Source organism: Myiozetetes cayanensis, unplaced genomic scaffold (assembly GCF_022539395.1).
Source record: "Myiozetetes cayanensis isolate MyiCay16 unplaced genomic scaffold, myiCay2020 scf36, whole genome shotgun sequence".
In the NCBI taxonomy this organism is placed as follows: domain Eukaryota; kingdom Metazoa; phylum Chordata; class Aves; order Passeriformes; family Tyrannidae; genus Myiozetetes; species Myiozetetes cayanensis.
Genome location: NW_026087588.1, coordinates 407037 through 428174, shown reverse-complemented (window position 1 = coordinate 428174; position 21138 = coordinate 407037). Strand labels below are relative to the sequence as shown.

At 46.7% G+C, this 21138-nt stretch overlaps 1 protein-coding gene across 5 annotated transcripts in view; it reads right to left on the bottom strand.

Annotated features, from left to right (window-relative positions):
* Window positions 1-21138, bottom strand: part of VPS8 (VPS8 subunit of CORVET complex) — a 65753-nt gene that overhangs the window by 16722 nt on the left and 27893 nt on the right. For 3 of the 5 annotated variants that reach the window (XR_007630334.1, XM_050328058.1, XM_050328059.1), the window contains exons 27-40: window positions 20897-20968; window positions 18555-18674; window positions 17541-17597; window positions 17132-17214; window positions 15811-15895; window positions 14695-14793; window positions 13016-13105; window positions 12546-12592; window positions 8606-8747; window positions 7932-8021; window positions 7495-7537; window positions 6655-6758; window positions 5460-5538; window positions 4541-4623 (exon numbers count right to left, since the gene is read on the bottom strand). Coding sequence is in view for 3 of the 5 variants with exons in the window: in XM_050328058.1 (XP_050184015.1) it covers window positions 4541-4623; window positions 5460-5538; window positions 6655-6758; window positions 7495-7537; window positions 7932-8021; window positions 8606-8747; window positions 12546-12592; window positions 13016-13105; window positions 14695-14793; window positions 15811-15895; window positions 17132-17214; window positions 17541-17597; window positions 18555-18674; window positions 20897-20968 (1194 nt within the window). In the remaining 2 variants the exon portion in view is untranslated. Of the gene's footprint in view, window positions 1-4540; window positions 4624-5459; window positions 5539-5604; window positions 6513-6654; window positions 6759-7494; window positions 7538-7931; window positions 8022-8605; window positions 8748-12545; window positions 12593-13015; window positions 13106-14694; window positions 14794-15810; window positions 15896-17131; window positions 17215-17540; window positions 17598-18554; window positions 18675-20896; window positions 20969-21138 lie in introns of those variants that run through there. The other 2 variants (XR_007630335.1, XM_050328061.1) reach the window with 2 other exon arrangements.

The window sequence follows — 21138 nt, the reverse complement described above, 5'->3', positions numbered from 1 at the left end:
CATTTTGCCCCGCTGAGAGGCACAGAAGGACAGTGGGGGAAGCTGCTGGGAGCTGAGAGAAGCTGTCTGGTGCAACGGGCAGGACATGGGTAAAAATAAGAGACTGGCAAGATGTGGAAAGGAAACTAATCTAGAGAGTGGGAAAATGGTGGGGACACAATGGAAATAGGACATGGAAGGACAAGCTCTGGATGAGATCAACGAGAGAAAGTAGGAGCAAGGATGATTCCATGCTGAGACTGGGAAAGGAAAATCCACAGTGAAAAAGCAAGCTGACAAAGACAGCTGAAGCAGCATGGAAGTTACTCTGCAAAATACTCCGAGGGATCACCAAACCAGCTACAGAAAGCAAGTCAGGGAATTCTTGAACAGCCTTCATGGGAAACATGACAGGCAGAAACACCAACATTCAAGCCTAAATAAAAACAGCATTGAGTCCAAAGCAGCTGTGGATTTGGAGCAGGGGGATGGAGCATGAAGAGTTGTATGTGCTGCAGAGGCTCCTTTTCTGCTGGGGGAACACACAGCCTGAACACTCCAAGGTTCCCTTCCTTGCACCCTTTAACACAGCACAGGGAGTACATTGCACTGAGTCACCCCAGGAATTATGGAGGGGCAGCAGGGACTCAGGACGTCCAGCACAGCAAGTGGTGCGATCCACAGTGCACAGCAAGGTAGGAAGAAAAAGGACTGTGTCCTGTGCAGGGGGAGCACATGGTCTGGCCAAGCCTCACACCAGCCTGGCTGCAGTGAATCCACGGCCATTCCCTGCCGGCAGCGCTTCCTGGGCCTGGCTGCAGCTCTGCCTCCAGCAGGAATCAACCCACAGCCCTCAGTTCACTTCTCCAGCCAGTCTAATGCTTTCTTCCCGTTTGCTGCGTTGATCCCCCACAAAAGTTCCAGTCACCAGAGCCTTGTGGGAGCCATTACTTTTATGGAGGAATATCCTTCATTAATTCCACGCTATAAAATCGGTCTCGGATTGGAATCCACGCTCCAGGCACAAATGTGCCCCCCCCTGCCTTGGAACGGGCATTTACCATGCAGGAACAGGTCACAGCCACTGCTCCCAGGTTGGCATTGCCCTGGGAACATGGCATTGGTATGGGAGGCCAGAGCCAAACTGGTTGCCCAGTGCCACCACCACCAGCAGATCAGGACATGCTGGTCGTATCCAGGTACAGGCCAGGGGTGCTCATGCAGCCCTTTCAGCCAATTCCAGCTGCTTTCCAGGTCCAGGAAAGTTCCAGCCCTTGCTTTGCTACCAGTGTTAATAAACTCTGAAAACACATTCACTTGCAGCTTCTCCCCTCTGCCAGGGGACAGACCAACCACAGTATATAGAATTAATCCCAGGGCTGACCTCCAGGACAGGGAAGGAAAAGCAGTCAGAGAGAGCCCTAACCAGGAATGGGAAAAAATACAAGGAAAGGCATCCTGAAACAGTTTTTAGAGATTCCTTCCTTCCTTCCCCTCTCTGGATTTCCTACAGGCTGCTTTTACATTTTTGGCTTCTCCAGTTCTCCATTTTGTAGGAGGCATCAGCTGCATGTGCTTACAAAACATTCATGAAGGATTACAGCTTTGTAAGGGAATTAACACTCAACCCCAGCCTCTTCAGAGAGCGCTCCCATCCTTAATAACATGAAATTTTTCTTAATGCTCAAGAGGATTCCTCTGCTATCTCTCCTAATGCGGTTAGTTCAGGCTTCCTAGTTAATAAATAACCCCATAACACTATTAAGGATGAGCAAGAACATAAATGTATCAACCATTATTTCTTGGGACTTTGATTGGACGCCTTTGGGTCGATGTGCTGTGACAGGCAGATGTCAGGAGCCCCCTTGTTCCCTGGGAAAGTTGCAGGCCTGCTCACAGCCCCTGCAAGGTGCCCTTTAGCCAAGCATTTTGGTTGCAAAGTTAACATTTGCATAAGGTATAATCTGTAAGCAGTTAAGCCCAGAAGAGGAAGAAAAACAGTCCACTAAAATTGGAATACTCTAATTCCTCTTCAGAAAAAGGCAAGATAATCTACCTCAGTTTACTGATGTCATCCACCTTCCAGCAAATCCCCCAGGGAATTCCTGGGCAGCTGTTCCCCCTCCCAGACTGCAGCTCTGCCACCAAGCCATGAGCTCTGCTGGAACAGCTTTGGAGGGCACTGTCAGACAAGCACCACTTGCAATTCTGGGTTTCACTGAAACATTTGGAGGGCTTGGGAAAGGCTGCCTGCACTCCAGGGCCCAGAGAGGCTGGTATCAGAGTTGCCCCGTGGTCACAGTTAAGGTGGTGCATCAAAACCACGAAGAACAAGGCCCTGTGCACTGCTCAGAGCCGAGGCAGAAGGGTTTGGAATTTTCCACGGCTTCAAAGAGCAATCACACAGCTCTGCAAAGGGAACTCCCAGCCAGAGCTAACAACACAGGGCTCCTGCTGTCTGGGAAAGCCCCAGGCACACATGCCACGTTGGGATTTTGCCCTGCAGGGCACTTTGGTGGCATTCCCAGGGAATCCAAGGAAGCAGATGACAGGGAGGCAAAAAATCCAGTGCTCCCTCCTGCCTAACACAGAGGGAGTTCGTTTCCTGATCCCCACCATGGCAAGGGCTCGGGAGTCCTGAACATTTGATCTGGGCACTCATGACATGGCCATGCAGCCAGATATGCTCGTCACCATTCCCAACACCAGCCTTCCAGTTGAATCAAAGCAATTCTTCCAAGGGCCAAGCTGTGCATCCAAACAAGACCCACAGAAACCCTCCCATAGGCACCTGCTGCAAGCCCTGGAGCAAGAATTTAACACAACACACTATAAACATCCAGTGACCCAGAGCAATGCATCCCAGAATTCCAGAAAGAAGGGTTGGTGTGAGGGCAGTGTGGGGGGAAATGTTCAGTGAAGGGTCTGTCTGGTAACAAAGAACACTGTTCCCAACTAACAAGCCAAGGAGGTGCCAAGCACTGAGGGCAGCAGATGGGTAAGACCCAGTACAGAAGTGGAAGAGCCCATCTCCTAAGGAGGAGGACAAGTTTGGAGAAGTTTAAGTGAGCTTCAGGGCCAAAAATTCACCTTGTAACAGGCAGCAACTGGTAAAGGACATGACTGAGCTGGTGGCATCAGTCAGAGGATGCCCAGTGAGGGGTTCACATCCCCTCTATGGCCACAAACCATCCAGGCCACATCACTCCTTGTCACACACCTGAGGGGTTTGCAAATACATGAGTGTGAGTGGCATCTGTAAAAGAACGAGTGCTAAGAGGCCAAGTCCACTTATCTAGAGATCCTGTAAATCAACACCTCCTCTCCTTCCACAGGCTCTTCTCTTCATCTTTACATTGCTTTCCCTACACCTGTTTCCCAGCTACAAGGGACCAATTACTGCTCCCATCTTAGGAGGTACTGATATAATGCTCTTTACCTGGAATTCAGTCCTTCTCTCTCTGCAAGCATTTCAAGAAGTCATCATTTTTTGCTCTACTTGTACAAAAATATCTGCCTTTCCAAATCTCTCTTTTGTCAGACGATTTGTTGGGTTGACCAGGCAAGTGGAATGAGCAGGAGCAGCAACCCCTGCCTCCAAACCCAGTGACCAGGGTTGCTCTCAGGAATGCCTGACCCATTTCTGTCCCCAGAGAAGTACTTCACCTGCTGAAGCATCCCCTCAGCCTCTGCACAGAGCCAGCACAGCAACCACTTCCCTCCACAGCTGACAAAGACATCTCACTGTTGCCTCCAGGACATCAGTGCCACTCTCTGGAAACGGGATTTTCTATTGCTGCTGGAAGAGTCCATCAGAATCAAAAGAGAATGAAATATTTCAAGCCTGCCAACAAGAATCTCTCTTCATCCCAAGGGGAATGGGATCTTCCCCCACTCTGTAACACCTCCCAGCTGTGTTGTCTGCACAGTGGTCACTGGTTTGACTCTCACCCCATCCTGGCAGTTCTCAGCACAACCCAGAGAAGCCTCCTTGGCAGTTCCCCACTTACAGCTTCTCCATCCTTTCCTGCCTACATGAAACATCAAAGGCCAACAGGAAACTAAATCCAATGTCTCAGCTAAAAGCAGACAAAATAAGTTATTGAAGAGCCATTAGGTTTGCTCGGCACTTTCTACCTTTGATAAAACCACATTCCATTTGATCACACTTTTTATCTGCTCTTTTACAACATCCTTAGCTGTCTTATGATTTGTTCCAAACTCCAAGACTGTGCAGAGTATTGAGATCAAACCAGCAGGTTGCTCGAGGTGTGTTCACCCTGTGAAGCCTGTAAGCTCTCTTCTCCTCTCACCTGGAGCACAAACCCTGAAGAGCGTTTCAACGCTGTCTCATGTTCAATGAGTTCAATGACTGAATTCTACTCTGCAGAGTAGACAATTCTTCTAATTCTTTTTCTGCATTTCTCAAGGTTTGTTGTTAAATCCCAACCTCAGCTTTCACATGTTTTGCAAATTAACACATTAGAGTAGCTCATGACCACTCAGCCCAAGGTCATGAGTGGCCCAGTTTGGTGAAATCGTCCTCTCTGCAGGAACTCACCTGGAGGATTCTCTGCAGGATGGAGGGCAGAGCAATGAACGCAGCCATGTTGTTCAGCACCTGCATTGTCAAACTCTTCAAAGCTGGAATGTCAAACACAACAGCCACCAGCACTTCATTAGGATTCAGGGAGTAGAGAGATCAGTCTTACAGATAAAGAGTTTTATTTCAGGTCACATGTTCTAGTTTGAAAACAACTTTTCTATTTCTCCTTCTGCGGGTTTTGCACTAAGCACACATGGCCTTTTGTAGCACAAGGCTTTGATACCACGATGCCTCTGATTTCTCTCCCACACCCCCACAGTGAACATTCCCATTTTGACTTACCTTGTAGCACTGTCATTCACTTTTCCTACTGCTATCCCAAGCCAGTTTGGATGCCTTGTCCACGTTATGGCCCCACAGACTCTAAAACTTCCTAGCAGTGACCTCTGAAACTTGTTTCCAGATGCCCAATTCCCTAAATAAGAGCCAATATTGACATATGCATGGACTCAGCAGTTCAGCTTCTTTGGGGGATAATTAGCAGGTGCAGGGGGAAGTGCCCAAAAGGGCTGGGCATGAAAAATGAGAGTACTGTGTCAGGAGTTCCCAAAGCACTGACTACAACCTCCTTCCAACCCACAAAGCCTTCGTGCACACTCAGCTCCTTTAGAGACCATCCTCAATGGAACCAACTTACTAGCACAGCCTATGGCAGAGACCTTCCTCCACTCAAGACAAAATAAAAAATAAATTAAAAATACCATCTCCCTGACCAAACACCCAGCCTGAGGTCAGTCCTACAGTCCCTGCAGGTCAGGGAGCAGAATATTTAGGAATGGAATACCAAAACTGCTTTTCTTTTGTTCTTTAAGCAGAGGAGAGACAGCACACCACTTGTGATTCACATTTGGGGTTACAAGACCAAAATACTCACATTCAGAGTATCGACACTGTGAAGAACCAGAGGATTTCTGTGGGGACATCATGGCCTCCAGCAGGGGAAACCACAGGGCCTGAAATCATGGAATGCAAGGGAAAAACCCAGTAAGAACAGGGCAGTGCTAAACATGAGCTCTGAGCAATGTCAGAGGCCCTTTGCAAAGACTCTTCCATACTGTGAGAACTGCATTTCTCCTGACTGCAGTAGGACAGCACTGAAACATGTTAAAGCACCCTCAGAGCAAAGCACCTGGGGATCTGCTTTCAGTCTCCATTGCTCATCTCAGACCCAGATCCTCTTTGATCAGGGTCTGAGCACAGGCCTTCGGCTCCTTCTCTCCATTCTCACCTGTTTCTTTACTGGGATTGGCACAACAACCTCCTTCTACTTCATCCAGCCACTTCTCCCTGTGAGACACAAACTCTCTGGTGTAGAGACAGCTCACAGAGTGAGTAGCACAGTAAATGGATCCCAGATGGAAAGGGACATCTAAACTCTCTCCCCATTTGTTGCACAACATCCTTTGTCCTCTGGAGAAGACACCGGGCAGGTCCCCTCTACCCTGGACAGTGCTTGTGAAGAGATTACACAACTCCTGACTTCCAGCCCTGCCACCTCCCCAGACATGGGAACAAACCATTCTCAGTTCTGAGTTCAGATATGTAAATCATGCAGAATCTCAGGAAGAAAGGTGCCCTGGCAAAATGGGAATGCAGCCCCAGCCCCAGGAGACAGGCACACCCAGCTCTCTACAGGAGCTCAAGCCAGCTGGGTTGCCTCCACCCTCCCAGACCAGGCTGGCACTACACTGGGGGGTTGTGAACATGCTCTGCAGCCACAGTGACAGCACCATCAGCTCTGTGCTACCAGGAAGTTGGCTCGAAGCTCACAATGCCTCCTGCACCGTCTGATTGACATTCAAGCCAAAACTTCGACTGGATCTAAAACGGGACAGGATGTTGGCTCATCTGCTGCCTCCCTGATGACATTTTGTGTTTCATCCTTAGGAGGGAGGATTTCTCTCTTGTGGGTCTAAAATCTGAACCACTGTAGGGAGAACACAGGGAGGAGAGAGCCTGAGGCACACCAGTATCCAGTGGATGTGGAAAGGAAGGGGAACAGAAGGGAGTGTTTCAGGAAACACACAGGGTTCTGCTGATTTTAGTGACACATTCTTTGATTCCCTTACCTCTCTCTGTTGCTGGTCTAAACTGTGTGAATTCCTCTGGCAAAGGGCAATTGTTTTCATTAAGGTATCTTCAATTTTTTCTAGCAAGGAGGGTTCAGTTTGGCCTAAGAGTTGGTGGAAAAAAAACAAACTGCAATTATAAAAAACTATGAGATATGTAAACTCCCAATCCTTCTGCAAAATGAAATCATGCTGTTCATCTAAAGTCTGCTCACTATAGTCAGCAACCAAATTATTATAAAGACAAGTCCTGATTTTTGGCACTTTTCCTGAATAGCACAATAAATTGGGCAAATAAAACATTTCACATAATCAAATAAGGAAGATCTTAGCTATGGTTTAGGACACAATTAAGTAACAACTATGAGCACTGCACTTAATTAGGTGCCCGTGAGTCCTTGGGCTAGTGAACAGCACATCTGTGCATATACTCATTTTCTGTAGGGAGAATATTCGTATTTATCTGAGAAATTTGCTTCAGAAAAAAAAAGCTACTTCCAGCTGTGTCTCATCACTATTCACATGTAATGCCAGCTAAGGCTCAGCAATGAGCTGGAATGGATTCTGGCACAGGAAATGTGTCTGGTAAGGCAGTGAGAGCACCAGTCACAATGGAAAAAGCTGACAGGGCACCTGCTCTAGGTCTCCAGCAAGAGTATCAGTGAGGAAGTGTCACTCAAACAACTACCACAGCCAGGTAAATATCAATAAAAAAGAAGTCACTGCAATACCCAGAAACTTGAAACAGGATCTCATTATGCCAGGTGTCAGGCACAAGCACTTTCCATTTTTGTGTTTATCTATCTAATAGAAAATGAGATTTCACTTGATGACTCTTACTTTCATCCTCTTGAGTGAGCATCAGCAACTCTCTCTGCAATCGCTGAAACACAAGAGAGGACACAGAACAGTAAACCTGATAGTTCACGCCCAAGAATCCTCACAGAACTGTTTGGAAAATGTGGGATGCAAAGGCTCCCCCCATTTTCCTCCCCAGTATGACTAATGTACCATAAATGTCTTTTCAAATACGGAAGGGAAAGCAGAAAAACAAATTTCAGCACCTATTATCTACTGGATGTTTGAAGACTTGCCAGAAAAATACACTGATATGCTGAGCCCACAGACAACTCAACATATTGCTATTTGACAGCAGGGAAATGCTTCCATGGATTCTAATGGGAAACAAAACGAGGAGCAAGGACAACATCAAACCTGAGCACAGCCCCTGCTGATGGCAGGGCATGGCAAAAGTGCCACGTTCAGGGTTTCAGTACCTCAAGCATAACCAAAAAGGCACCGTGGATATCTCCTTTCTTCTCCAGTAAATACGAAGAAGCTTCATGGAGCTGATGTTTCTGGGTTATCTGAGTTGAAAGGAGGAAAAGAAAGGTAAATGTAAAAAAAAAATCTTAAGAAGCCTGCCAGGCTTTGTTTACCCCACGAGACAAGGAGGGCCAGATGGCCAGGCCTGTGTGCTGTGCTCAGGTTACCCAGGCTGAGCTGCACTCCTACAGCCCCTCATTTCTCAACTATTGCCACCACCAGCATTAAAAAATTACTGCTAGCGTTGTCATCAAGGGAAGGAACAGTTGCTCTCCCAGCACTAGTCACATTTTGGCAGCGTTGTTTCCCAAAAACCCCAGGCTCACGACTTCATACACCTCCACCACGATTATTCAGCAGTAACACAGCCACCCTCCCCTCTGCAGTTTCTCAGCAGCTTCAGAGCACTAATAGCCTCTTTCTTATTAACCCTGAGACCAAACCCAGAGTCAGTGTATTAAACAGATCTAACTGTGCTGCACGAGAGCAGAGGGAACAGAGAGTGGGAGAAATGGATTGGGAGACCATCCAGGAACTAATCCAAGTACCTTTACAGCACTTCAAAGAGGCAGGAGCTGATTTGAATGCATCTCCTGGCCCCTGGCCTCGTACATGTCTTTCCTACCTGGATGGTTTCTTCCAGTCTGCAATATTCCAGAACTCTGAGTGTCTCCAGGACCTGGTCTGGGCTGAACTGGCACAGCAGCTCAATGAACTGCTCAGTGATGGAGGGTGGTAAATGTATCAGTTCTTGGTTAATGCCTTCTCTGCAATAAAACAGGCACAAGAGACTCAAGTCAAACTCTAGCCCAGAAAGTTGGCTGGAAAGAAGAGTTTCTTAATCCATTGTGTGTCGTCTTTCACCCCTAGTACAGAACTTTAAAAAATCTGGTTTTAAGAGGAAAATTATGCTGTTTCTACTAGTTCCTGGTGCTGGGGGTCTCTCAGCAGGCATTTCATCCACAACATATTATCCTGATGCCTTACTATAAACCAGACTATCAAAGACCCCTGTGAAGACAGAGACCAGCACAGACACATCCTCAGCAGTTCCATGGTAAAGAGGCACAAAGAACTTTCTTCAATGAAACCTTATGGTTTGAGTTGTCTTTTCAGATCCTGATTATCTGTGTGTGCTACAGACCTGCTCTGCATGTGTTTGAAGAAACAGTTTGTTGCTTTTTGCTAATGTTCCTGAAATTCTTCGACTTCTTTATCAAATATTAGTGTTAGATCCGTTTGATTCACCTCACTGAGACAGGAACTCAGGCCTCTTTTAGGGAAATGTCCCCATTTTCTAATCCCTGGGCTTCTTATTAAAGAAACACCCAAAGTGGGGGGGGGGGAGGGAAGGAGAGAAGAGAACTGTAAGCAGTGCCCATGTCCCTTTGTTCTGACTGTTTTCTACTGACCTTGTTTTTAAAAAGAGTAACACAAAGCAAGAGATCTCAGAGTGAGGACTGGAAGGATGATGCTCTCCTAGAGTCAGACACAGCACCTGCAACCCTCACATGAGCAGCAGCTCACTGCCACTGCACATCACACTTCCCTTGGCCCTTCTGGGACTGGTGAACCACACAGAGAAACAGCAGGAGTTTACTCTGCCTAGGAAACAGGGTTTTAAGCTCTGCTGAAGCTCCTGTTAGGAAAGAAAATGGATTAAGGTACGTATTTAATTTTGTTACCTATCCAAACAGAAATTCCTAATCAGGGAAGATGTGTTGATGTACAAACCCTACAGTCATGTGATGGAAAAGGTCTGATGTTCAATGTGATCCTGTATTTCCTGGGAGTTACAACAGGAATATTTTCATCCAGGAAAGGCCAGGAGAGTGCTGTGCCCTCAGCAAGCCAACAGCAGCTTACTGTGATTCCAGTGTCAGTCACTGGATTGGAAGTGATGTGTGCCCAGAAACAAAAGCCTCACCCAGGTGCTGAGCAGTGTCCATAATATGGACAAAAACTGGTGTCCAAACTGCTGTGTTCTGACATCAGACAATGGAGCCTGGAATGGCCAAACAAGAACCCTGAATTCTGGCCTTCTGCATTCACCACCCGCTCCTCCCACCACAACCCCCCTGTGAACTCCCCTGGTGCCAGGGAGAGAGGCAGTGCTCTGCTCTTCCTGTGAGTAGACTCAAATAAAGCCCTTTTGATCTAAAATCATCTCTTGTCTACCAAAATAGGAAAAATGGCAAGTCATACATTTACAGTACGAGAACAAACTTCTACTCTGGAAATAACTCTGGCACTCAGTATTCATGATTCTGTGAGCAAGCTGACCTTTCCTTAACCACTTCATCAAGAAAGGCAGAGAACAGAGAATGGAAAGAAAGCAGGATTTTGATAATGACTAAAACTAACCACCACTCCTGAGCCTTGCAGGTCCTGCTCAGCTCCATGAGGTGATGTCCATCTCCAATACAACCATCCAAACATCTCCCCCTGCCCGTGTAACAGAACTAGAAGTTGAGGTATCTGTCAATGTATCTATAAACCCAGAAGACTGTGTTGATAAATAAGTTCATATTGTTGGTATAACACACAAACATGCTTCACTGTGTTTGGGCTTTTTTAGAGAAAAACCCAAGAGTTTAAAATGGAAATGTAGCAAAGGCTCTGGTTAATGAGCTGAGCAATCCCCACAACATTCTCTATTTCCTGGGGCTGCTTTATGCTACAAACACATAGACATTTGGTTTTAATTTCCCCAGGCAATTCCTGTTAACCCTGTTTCCTCCCTGCCCCCCTTTCCACCTCCTCTAAAATAAATCTCTAGCTAAATTAAATGGGCCAAATTAATCCCTAATGCAATTCCACCAACTAGGATACTTAGATCAGCACGATGAGTTGTGTCCCCATATGATAAAAGCAATCATTTGTATTTGAGACCTTAAAAAGCTCATTTGCTGCTCTAAGGGTCTTTATTTTAATAAGAATTTTGCTCAAAGAAAAGCATATAAACATTTAGATTGACTGAAAAGAGACAGATGTTTTCAGTAGAACCTAATCACTGTGGAATGTATGAATATACTACAAGGTGTAGGTGTTTCTGCAGAGAATGATTTTCCCTCTTTCCCTGCCTCCCTCAGGATCCAGTTCAGCTTCTTCCAATAGGTCTTAGAGGAATCAAACAACCTCCCAGCACTGAGAACAGACCTGGGATGATCTGTTAGTAAAAACGATGATTTACTAACACTGGGATGAGTGTTAGGAAAATAAGGCCACATGGACCAAGGCACCTCATGGACTGTCAGCCCTGGGGGAACAGCAGGGATCCGTGGGAAGATGAGAGGCAGGAAGTTGCTTCCCATTGCTGGTTTGAACATATCACATATTGCTAGTGATTACAAGGTAAGTACAGCAGAAATGGGGCTATTTAGCTCTAATTATGGCAGAGTGAAATTAGATATGTTTATTACTCAGAGATTACGGAGGCACTCTGTGCATAAGATTAAAATCCAGGTTAATTACTACCTTCACTGGTTCCCGCTTGCTGCAAGTGATAGCACAGCATAAACAAAGTCCTACTTAACTTCCAGCTGGGTTTCATTTCTCCTTAACTTCCTTTTTTATTTAATTAATCATTTATTAACTATGTCACTTAATTTCTTTCCTGTAAAACCCAACCACGACATTTTCTTGGCAGAATTCTGGTTTTGTTTTGACTTCTCAGGTACACAGGAGGCATGGAAATAAACACCTTCCACACAAACATGGCTGGAAAACTCAGGGAATAACAAAACATGTCTTTGGGTCTGGGTGTTGTGTGCTGGGGTTTTTTTGCATTTACATCTAACAAAATCCAGAAAGTGATTGATTAATTCCAGGGTTTAGCTTCCAAAGAATGCTTTGTGTTACACTTCAAGAACCAAAATATTAATGCTTGGATTTGGATAATATTACCTCTTCCTCCTCCTCCTAAGGCACAATTAATTTGTAAATAATTGACAAAACAGGATCCCTCCTTCAACTGCATTAACAATAGCTGGAAAGCAACTGGAGCTGTGCATACATAAATGTCTTACAAAATAAATAAATAAAATCAAGGTCTTGTAGCATTTAAAACTGATTCAACAGAAAGAACAGTCAGTGCTGAAGAACTGAGAGAACAGAGTAGATGGAGCAAGCAAGTAGGTAAGAGAGGAGCTTGCAGGGAAATATGGCAGCAGTTCTGAAACAAGACAAATTAAAGATGTCAACAGAACAAAATGCTTTTCTATTTGAGTTAAACTTGGGCACCTCGCTCAAGTCACCGATCAGAGGGTTTCTGAGAAGGGAAATGGCAGTTTCAGCCCCAGGGTCCCCATCCCACAGCCATTCCCAGCCCCCCAGCATACCCTGGAAGCACAGCACTCCCCAGGCAGGCAGCTGAGGGGCTCTGCTGGAGGACACTCCCCAGAACACTTCAGTCAGGGCTGTTCTGCTCAGCTTGGGGCAGTTTGAGCACCTTTCTTAAACCTAATCTTGCCTCTAGGCTGACTATTGATGCAGTGTTTCAGTGGAATTGGTTTTAATCCATGTTTTCAAGCTGTAATTTGTAAACAGGCCCAATTCCTACATACCTTGGATCGAGGAGACTCCTCAGGAACTGGAAGAGCAAGAACTGGTCCTGTACAACAGGAGGAGAGTGTTGTTATTTTAAATACTGTGCCATAAAGCAGTGATTCCTGAACTATATCCATTACAGAAAACACAGTTCCCAGGTGGTACCTGCTGAAGAGGCTGGTTTAGGCATGTCCTGCATAAATATTCTGAGGGTATGTTTGCTGACAGTAACTCTGTGACTGCAAGCCACACTGAGCTCCAACTAAAAGCTGCAACCAGCAGCTCTGAGATGGTACATTTTTAGGGCCAGAACTCTACAAACAGGCCAAATCATTTAAATGTAGCAGTTCCTGCCGCTCAGGAGCCACCACTTATTTTTCTTCTGTTTCTGATGCAGCAGCAACCAACTTACCACTAATCTCAACAACCCCTTCCTACAAGAAGGGCAAGAACAGAAGCCCCAAATCCATGGAGTTGGACACTTCACCTGGAGGGTGGAGATGATGCTCTCAATCTTCTCACTGAAGTGGATGGCTGCCAGCTCAGCTGCCTTCCCTGGGCTCAGCACCAGCAGCTCCTTTGGGAGGGAGGCAAAACAAAAACAAAACTGCTTTTCATTCCACAAGCTATACCATCATGCAGTGTCAGCAAGCTGTGATTGCACCTCTGCCCAGATGAAGTGTAAAATAAACCACCATCACACAAAGAGTGAAGCTGGAAAAAACAGAAGGAAGGGTAGTTTGTAAGAGTGGCATTTTTGGAAGCTGATGATTTTAATACCCAAAAAGCCTTGGAGAACACAAAACTTCACACCAACGAGACCCCAAGTCAGTCCCTAAGGAGAGGAAGTCATGCACCAGGTTTTCTGACAACTGCCTTTCCCCCCTACCAAAGGACATTCCCAGAGCCAGCAGGAGAGAGGGAACAAAGCCCTCACCTGGCCCTCGGGAATTTCTCAGTCCAATGGCAACAGGGTTTAACAGGCTTGAACCCAGAGCTTTAAAAGTAAGTTTCCTATAAACTGTGACTGATACCTGCCCAGACGCGAAAAAACACAAAGTAGTTTCTTTACTGCAATAGAAGGAAAAAAATAAATCTTTTAAATGCCTGTGGCTTTGCCTTCTGTCAAACTTGACCTAAAAGGCTTCCTACCATACAAGTTTACAGAACCCAGAATGTGAGCTTTTTGCTTCTAACCCTTCCAGATGCAGCCACACTTCCAAATAACTGAGAAACAACTGCCTCAAACCAATACTGTACACCCGGTAACCCTTCCCAAAGACCCCTGCTGAACCTAAAAAGGAGAAAATGTTGCTTTACTGAACAAAAACAACTGTTTTATAAAGTAAAAAAAGAAAAATTTCGGAAACATGCATGTGGGAAAAAAACTAGCTGAAGAAGTTCCTTAGCATCAACTTGCCTGAGGAGAGAAAAGGACCACTACTGTGACTGAAGAGAAGCCTTAGGGTTTATTTTCAAGATAAATCTCAAGGGGTTACGGCTGTTTTGGATGATGGGGAAAGTAAGAGTGGCACTGACCACAAATCCCACTTTCCTGACTTATCTCCAGATCACCCTAGAGGGCACTGACACCACCCAGAACTACAACTATAATGGATTCCCTGAGGGGACATCTACTGAGGGGACAATTATTTCAGGCACATCTCCATCCCCTGGAGCAGACAGAGACTGAAGACATGGGGAAAATGATGAGCTGGAGAAGTCTGGAAGCAGTCTGTGTCTCAGAGAGAAGCCATGACCCCGTCTCCCCACAGGTCAGACGTGGCAGGTGCCAAGGCTGAATGCTGTTGTCACTGTAAGGAGGAACTGGACACCACAGACTGTGAGGTCAGAGACAGCCATGCCCTGACCCTGCTGCTGCTGGAGGTAAATGCCTTGCTAATGGATCCCTTCCCTGCTGCACAGCACTCAGGAGTCATCACCCGCAATTAAGGCTCCATTATCCAAAGAGCAGCAGGAAACCAAGGAAGCCAGCCTGAATCCAAGGGATGCACTTACATGAGAGCACTAAAGCTTGGGGCAGAGCTGTCTCCACAGCTGTGACTCAACACTGGGACACTTGTGCTCATGGAAAAGCACCCAGCAGGATCCCAGAGCCATTAGCAGGAGCTGGGGGCCCCTGGGTGCAGGATGTGCTGTACCTACCTCTATGTGGTCCAGAGCTTTCTGCCACACCGACTGCTTTTCCTCAGCACTGTAGCCAGGCATGGACAGGATGTTGTGAATGTAGTTGAAAACTTCTTCCTGCAAGGCACAAACCCATAAATGCTGCAGTGTGTTCTGCAGCACTGCTGACAGCACTGGGCTTGGGTAAGGGAGAACCTTTCAACAGCCTTGGGAGGGCCCCAGGGTAGCCCTCCCTCAGCAAGTCAGGATGAGTTATCAGCAGGAGAGGTTCTATGTCCCTAAATAGCTCTTAAAGAACTGCCAGGGAAAAAGAGCCAAGAGGAACCCCATGCTAATGTGTTAAGCACTGAGGTCAAAGAGAATTGTTCTTCCACTATTAGAAATGTCCCACTCTTGCTCACAGGGAAAGAGGACAGGACATCACACTCTAGCCAGGAGCATAGGCAGAGAAAAGAACACCCTGCCAGAGGGTAGGTCAGTTTTCCCAGCACATTCCTGAATCCCTCTTTGACATCAGCCTCTCCCCCAGGCTCTCCTGCACTGCCCTCAGCTCAGATGCTCTCCTGTACTGTGGTTTCTGACCATCTCAACAGTCACAACCCTCTGTTCCAACTCCTTCACCCACACAACGTTCAGCATTGTGGTTTTGTAAGGAGCTGGTGAGCTCACATTTGCCAGACTCTCACCCCAACTTCTCTTGGTGGTAGGGAAGAGAATACCTCAGAAAACTGTGGCAGATATGCAGCTCAAGCACCAGCAGAAGGTAACTGTGAAGAGACAGTAAGGGCAGAGAGATGTGGGCAGGGGATAAAAGAGTGGACCGGGAGCGGAAGCCAAGTAGCACTGAGTTAGAAACATCTGCAAGAAATGCCACCTTGCACTCAGGGTTTATGTCCTGGCATTGATTAACTTATAACCTGAAGGAAAACTCTGAGGCTTAAAAAAAGAATAAAAATCAACTCCTCTCCAATACACAAACACAAAAAGCTTTGACTATAACTAAGAAAGCTCAACTGTAAAGAACATTTTGAAGTTAATTATGACAGCAGAACAGGGCAGTTGTGCCCATCGCTCTGGCTGGCAGGACAGGCTGCATGGCCAGGGAGAAGGGCCAGGAGCACCAGATTTCCTCACCTTTCTCATGGGGTCCCGCAGGTAACAGCCGATGATTCTGTCGTAGCGAAACTGCCGCTCGTACATGAACTCACAGATCTGGAAGCTGAAAGGAAAACACTTCCCATGTTAGGAAACCCCCACTCAGCTGAGCCAGCAGAACAGGAGGCAGCACTGGGAAGCATCTTCCATGGAGGTGTTCAGCACACAGGCTTGGTGGCTCCTGTTTACAGATGCCACTTGGTATCAGCCCCAGGACAACTGGCCTTTATTCAGAAAATTATCACAGAACACAGAAAACTGGAGTTACTGAGGTGAGAGACAAGGGACAGAGGACAAAAATCCTCAATGAAATCAGGTTTCACAGGTTCTGTTGTCAGAGATGACCTCCCTTATTCCTACAGCACTCTGCTCTGAGGTAGGCCAATCCACAGAACTCATGTGAAGAAACTCGCTGAACGTGACTCAACAGTGTGTCAGAACACAGCTTCCTACCTTCAGATTTTAACAAACATCTTCATTATTTTAATGAGAAGTTTGATAAATAATATTACACCATAGCTCTTTTAGTTCTCATGGAAGTGGCTGAGCTGGGGGGCCTGGCTGTCAAATTCTCCAAAGCAAGCACAAAAACAAAAAAATTGGATGGAGTCACTCCTTTTAGGACACAGGCATGGCAGCCCCCACCACTGCACTGGTCCGCTGTAGCACAGTGGATTCATTCATGTAACACCCAAACACACAACGTGGCTGAAGGTGCCCTCCCTGGCTGGCTCTGTTCAGGCATGACAGGCTTTTTCTGGAATCATAAAGCATCTAAAGGAGATGCTGGAAATTTTTAGCCTTTCCAGACACTGTTTTTGTCCCTCCTACTCATTTCTAAAACAAGTACCACGGGGGTGTATCCAGACCCCATCGTGCTTTTAAATCCACCTGTGGGTCTCATCCCAACGAGTCAGCTCCATCTGCGAGTGGCAGAGCACTCCAATATCCCACTATACCCCTGAGCAAAGCCCGGGCTCCAGGACAGGGAATGTCAAAACTCATCAACTCCCACAGGGCTTCTCCTGAAGGGTTTCCACAGCTCCACCCTCTCCTTTCTCAACAATGCTTTCTGTAAGAACACTCAGGGACAGACAGACACACTGGGGCTAAACGTGACTGTCTCAAATGAAGCACGTGAATGTGAATGCACAGGGAAAATCATCCCAAACACAGTTGCACAGAGGGAACGAGAAATGTGGAGGGAAAAAAAAGCTGTGGAGGAGATTTAAAGAGAGTATTTAAATAATCACACACAAGATCTAAAGGCAGCATTTACATAATGTGTACAGGAACTTACAATTCAGCTTTCTCTGCCATTTGGATAAGACGGCTCTCTTCAAACTGCACTATCCCTCCTGCCTGGAGCAGCTCCAGCAGGACCTGCAGAGATTGGACACCAGTTATTTATAGGGCAGCAGCAGCTGGACAGCCAGTGCCATTACACTCTGCTCCTGCTCTTGGTATTAAAGCAGGGCTTATCTTCCTGATTCTTAAATTGATTGTCCATTAAATATGAAGGCCACGTGCTTATCAAGAACTTCCCTGCCTCTGTTCCTGCTGCTGCCAGGGCTCTCCTGCAGGAATGCTGGGGCAGGACCCTTCCCTCCTGCACCGTCCAGTTCTTCCTCTGCTCCCCAAGGCCAAATGCTGCTCCCCAGCCCGGCCTCCCCTGGTGCTCCAGGTACCATTCCCCCGAAGGTCATTACCTGCTGCCTCTCGGAATGGCGGGAGTCGTCATCCGGACTGCACAGGAACTCCAGGACCTGCACAGGGGCACGAGGTGGGGTCAGTCAGGCCTGGACAGCCCAGCTGGGAGCACAGAGCTCAGGGTAGATCCTGAGCATCAGCACAGGCAACAGCAACACGGCACAACGGGACAATCTGAGTGTACTCCCTACCTGGTCTTGTGCCTAAACTGGGAATACTGGAGTAAGCAAGGACTGCTGAAGGACTCCAGGGGGAAACACACGACTCTGCACCAGGATCTAGAACCAAACTTTGGGGAACTCGGGGAACCCCATGGTCCTGCCTTGAACTACACACCAAACAGCTGCAACCACCACACTGACCCTCTTGATTCCTCTCCTAGACTGTGCCATCTCACCCAGAAAAACAGGAAATCATGCAATTCATAGCATTTAATATATCTGGAATTAAAGTGTTTAATCCAAAGCCACTTAGCCTCCACAGAGTTCTTTGGTCTTTAATTACAACAAAGGACACATATTTTGTAATTTGTTTTTCATTAGTGTCTGTATATCCATGCAATCATAACACAGTTGCTGTAGCCAACGAAGCCTCCTCCCCAGTCCCAGGAATTTCTGGGACTTCAGCTAGGATATAAACTTAACCCATGCAAGCTTCAGGCATCCATTGGTGCATCTCAGGCTATTCTCAACAGTAGAGAAGGGTAGTGGCTACACAAACTAAAAACTACCAGCTACACAAACATGCTCTATGACCTCACTCATGTCATTTTAGTTGGCACCCCTTACAGAACCCCAGGATGGTTTGGGTTGGAAGGGACCTTAAAAGACCATCTTGTCCCTGCCCACTGCAGGGGATTGGAATACCTTCCCCGAGGCCAGGTTGTTCCAAGCCCCATCCAACCTGGCCTTGGACACTTCCTAGGACCCGACCCTGTTTCTCCCACAGTGACAGCCAAACGGAAACACAGAGCATACTGCTTGGAATTTCACACACACACAGAGGATACTTGCCTGGTCAAAAAGTGTCCTGTTGACAAACAAGGTGTTGTTGGGCTTGGCGAGCTGACGGGCCAGGAATGTGAAGAGACAGCCAACCTGTGACGGGGTGAAGTCAGAGTTCTCCACCATCACCTGAGGAGCAGTGGAGAGAACAGGCAAAAATAAATCCCCAAATGGTTGATTCTGCAGCTGCCTTTGGCACAGCCATGAGGATGCTGCAACAAGAAATCCTTGTACAGCCACCGTGTCTCCTCCTAGCCCAGACATCCACACCACCTCCTGGTGTGAGTCCTTCCTGAAGGTGAAAACGTGTCACCTTCCAGGGCATTTAGCTGTGCCACCTGAAGACACAGACAGTGTATGTGCCCTTGCTGAAGCACCTCTGCCCTGAAGTTGAAGAGACTCCACCTCTGCCATAAACTCAAGGGAAGAATTCTTGCATGTTCCCGGGTTTTGGGTGTGAAGGGGCTCCAAACCCACATTTATCCCCATCCCTGCAGCCTGTGCTGATCTCTGGACATGTAACAGAGCTTCTGAACAGAGAAATGTTGTCACATGAGTTAAAATATAATTATTACAGGAGAAAAAAAGATACATTTCACTTCAAGCCCCAGGCACTCACCACACTTCAGTTGTGGTGGACAGAGAAGTGCTCTAATAGCTAAGAAATGGCTGCAGGTTTGGGGAAAAGCTTTTTCCACATTAAATTAGCTGGTAGTCCATTAATATTTTGAGAAACTTGTGCCTGTGCTGACTTGAAATTACAGTAAAGGAAATATCTAAGAGTCACTACAAAGGGGATTTGAAACTCAAGAAGTGCTTGTCACTTGTCTGGCATATACAAAATGAGCATGATGTGTCCTGACTTGGTGTCTCAGACTTGGAAAAAAAATCCTGAACACTAAGGGACAGTGAAATGCCCCTGTTTGGAGAGTCCCCTCTAAGAACAGCGGGTTTAGCTGGGAGGAAATCCATCACCTGAGTAACAATGTCAGCTGAGGACCTAGAATTGCTCTAGCAAAGCCCAGACATGGAGCAGCTCAGTCTATAACCTCAGTCAGTCAGAGCTGGGGGGATGCAGCTGATTTCTTAAGTGACCTGGAGTCCCAGATTCCCACGGTTATGTGACACAAGTGGAGGGAGGCAGGTCAGACACATTAAAGAACCAAGCAGAGCTCTGCTTGAAACACCAGCTAATGCAACTATTCTTTTTCAAGCTTCATTTCCTGTTTAAAAAGGCCATTTCATGCAGGATCCTTGTCAGAACAGCGTTACCTAACAGCACTAAAGATATGACTCACTAAAACAACTGGAGTGTTGGATTCATTTTAGCTTTGTTTTTCACAAGCCGGGTCCTCATCAGCCGATATGAAGGTGAAAATACTGTACCCCTGAAACAGCAACCTCACAGAGGCTGCAGGCCAGCCACAGGGACTTGCTAAAACACCATTTATTTGGCAAAGCTTAGATGAGTATTAGCAGAATGTCTGTGTTGACCAAACTGGTTTGGAAGTGCAGCTATTTCCTAGGCAGGTTGTTTTGTCCTTTTTTTTTTTGCAAATGACAAATTTAAATTAAAAGTTCCAAGATTTTTTTGTTTATTTTTATCCAAAAGGAGAGCAGATTCCAGAGCAAGGAACTAAACACCAAACTATTTGCCTGCAGATGCAGTGATGCACCGACAGGGAAATGCTGCTTGTGGTATGTTTAGCCACAGACACCTCCAAGTGGAGTCACTCATTAGCGGTGACAGCTCTGCAGGGAAGGAGAAGGCATTTGGCAGGGAGAGCTTTCCATGGAACATCCATTGTGAGGAGCAGGGGCTGCACATGACAGTAATTTCTGGAGCACCAGGCTGAGAACTCTGACATTCCTCTTCTCTCCTGTTTACTAAAGTTAGGCCTGTCATTCTGGGAGTGTTCCATCCCAACCACAGCACTTCCAGACACGGGGAGCAGGGGCTGAGCAGGAAAGCACTGGCACCCTGCCAAGCACAGGATTCCTGGGACCTTTTTCCTGCTCAGAAGGAATTGGGGAGTGGATTCCATGAGAAGCAGATAAAAATAAACTTAACAGTGCAAAGAGGAGAGATCTGACAACAAAGTACAACCCAGGTGAACTCAGACAGGAAAAGAGACCTCTCTGTCACCATATTTAACGCACATGAATCATCACTTCCACATATCCAAGTGACAGCCTTGGCTGAGGTGAATCCATGCTCCTGCCCATCACCTTCCCAGAAGTGCCAGCCAGGGCAGGACTGCAAACACCTCACCCAGCTCACAGGTTTTACTGCACAGTGCTGTACAGTCAGCCAGATGCAAACACAGAGGTTCATCTTCAGGCACACTCACCTTCAGAAGAATGTCCACAATTCTCTGTTGATATTCCACAGCTTGCTTGTCATTCTTAAAGTCTTCAAAAGTCTGCAGGAGGCAAAACACTGACACCTTGAGCAAAATGCTCTTGGAACACCAGCAAGCACTAAGCAGCCACATCACAAAGCTGACAAAGCTATGAAGTCCTTCCTCTGCATATCCCTAAGCAGCAGGTTCCAAGGCACACTTTGGTCTTTTGTAACTACCAAAATGGTGTT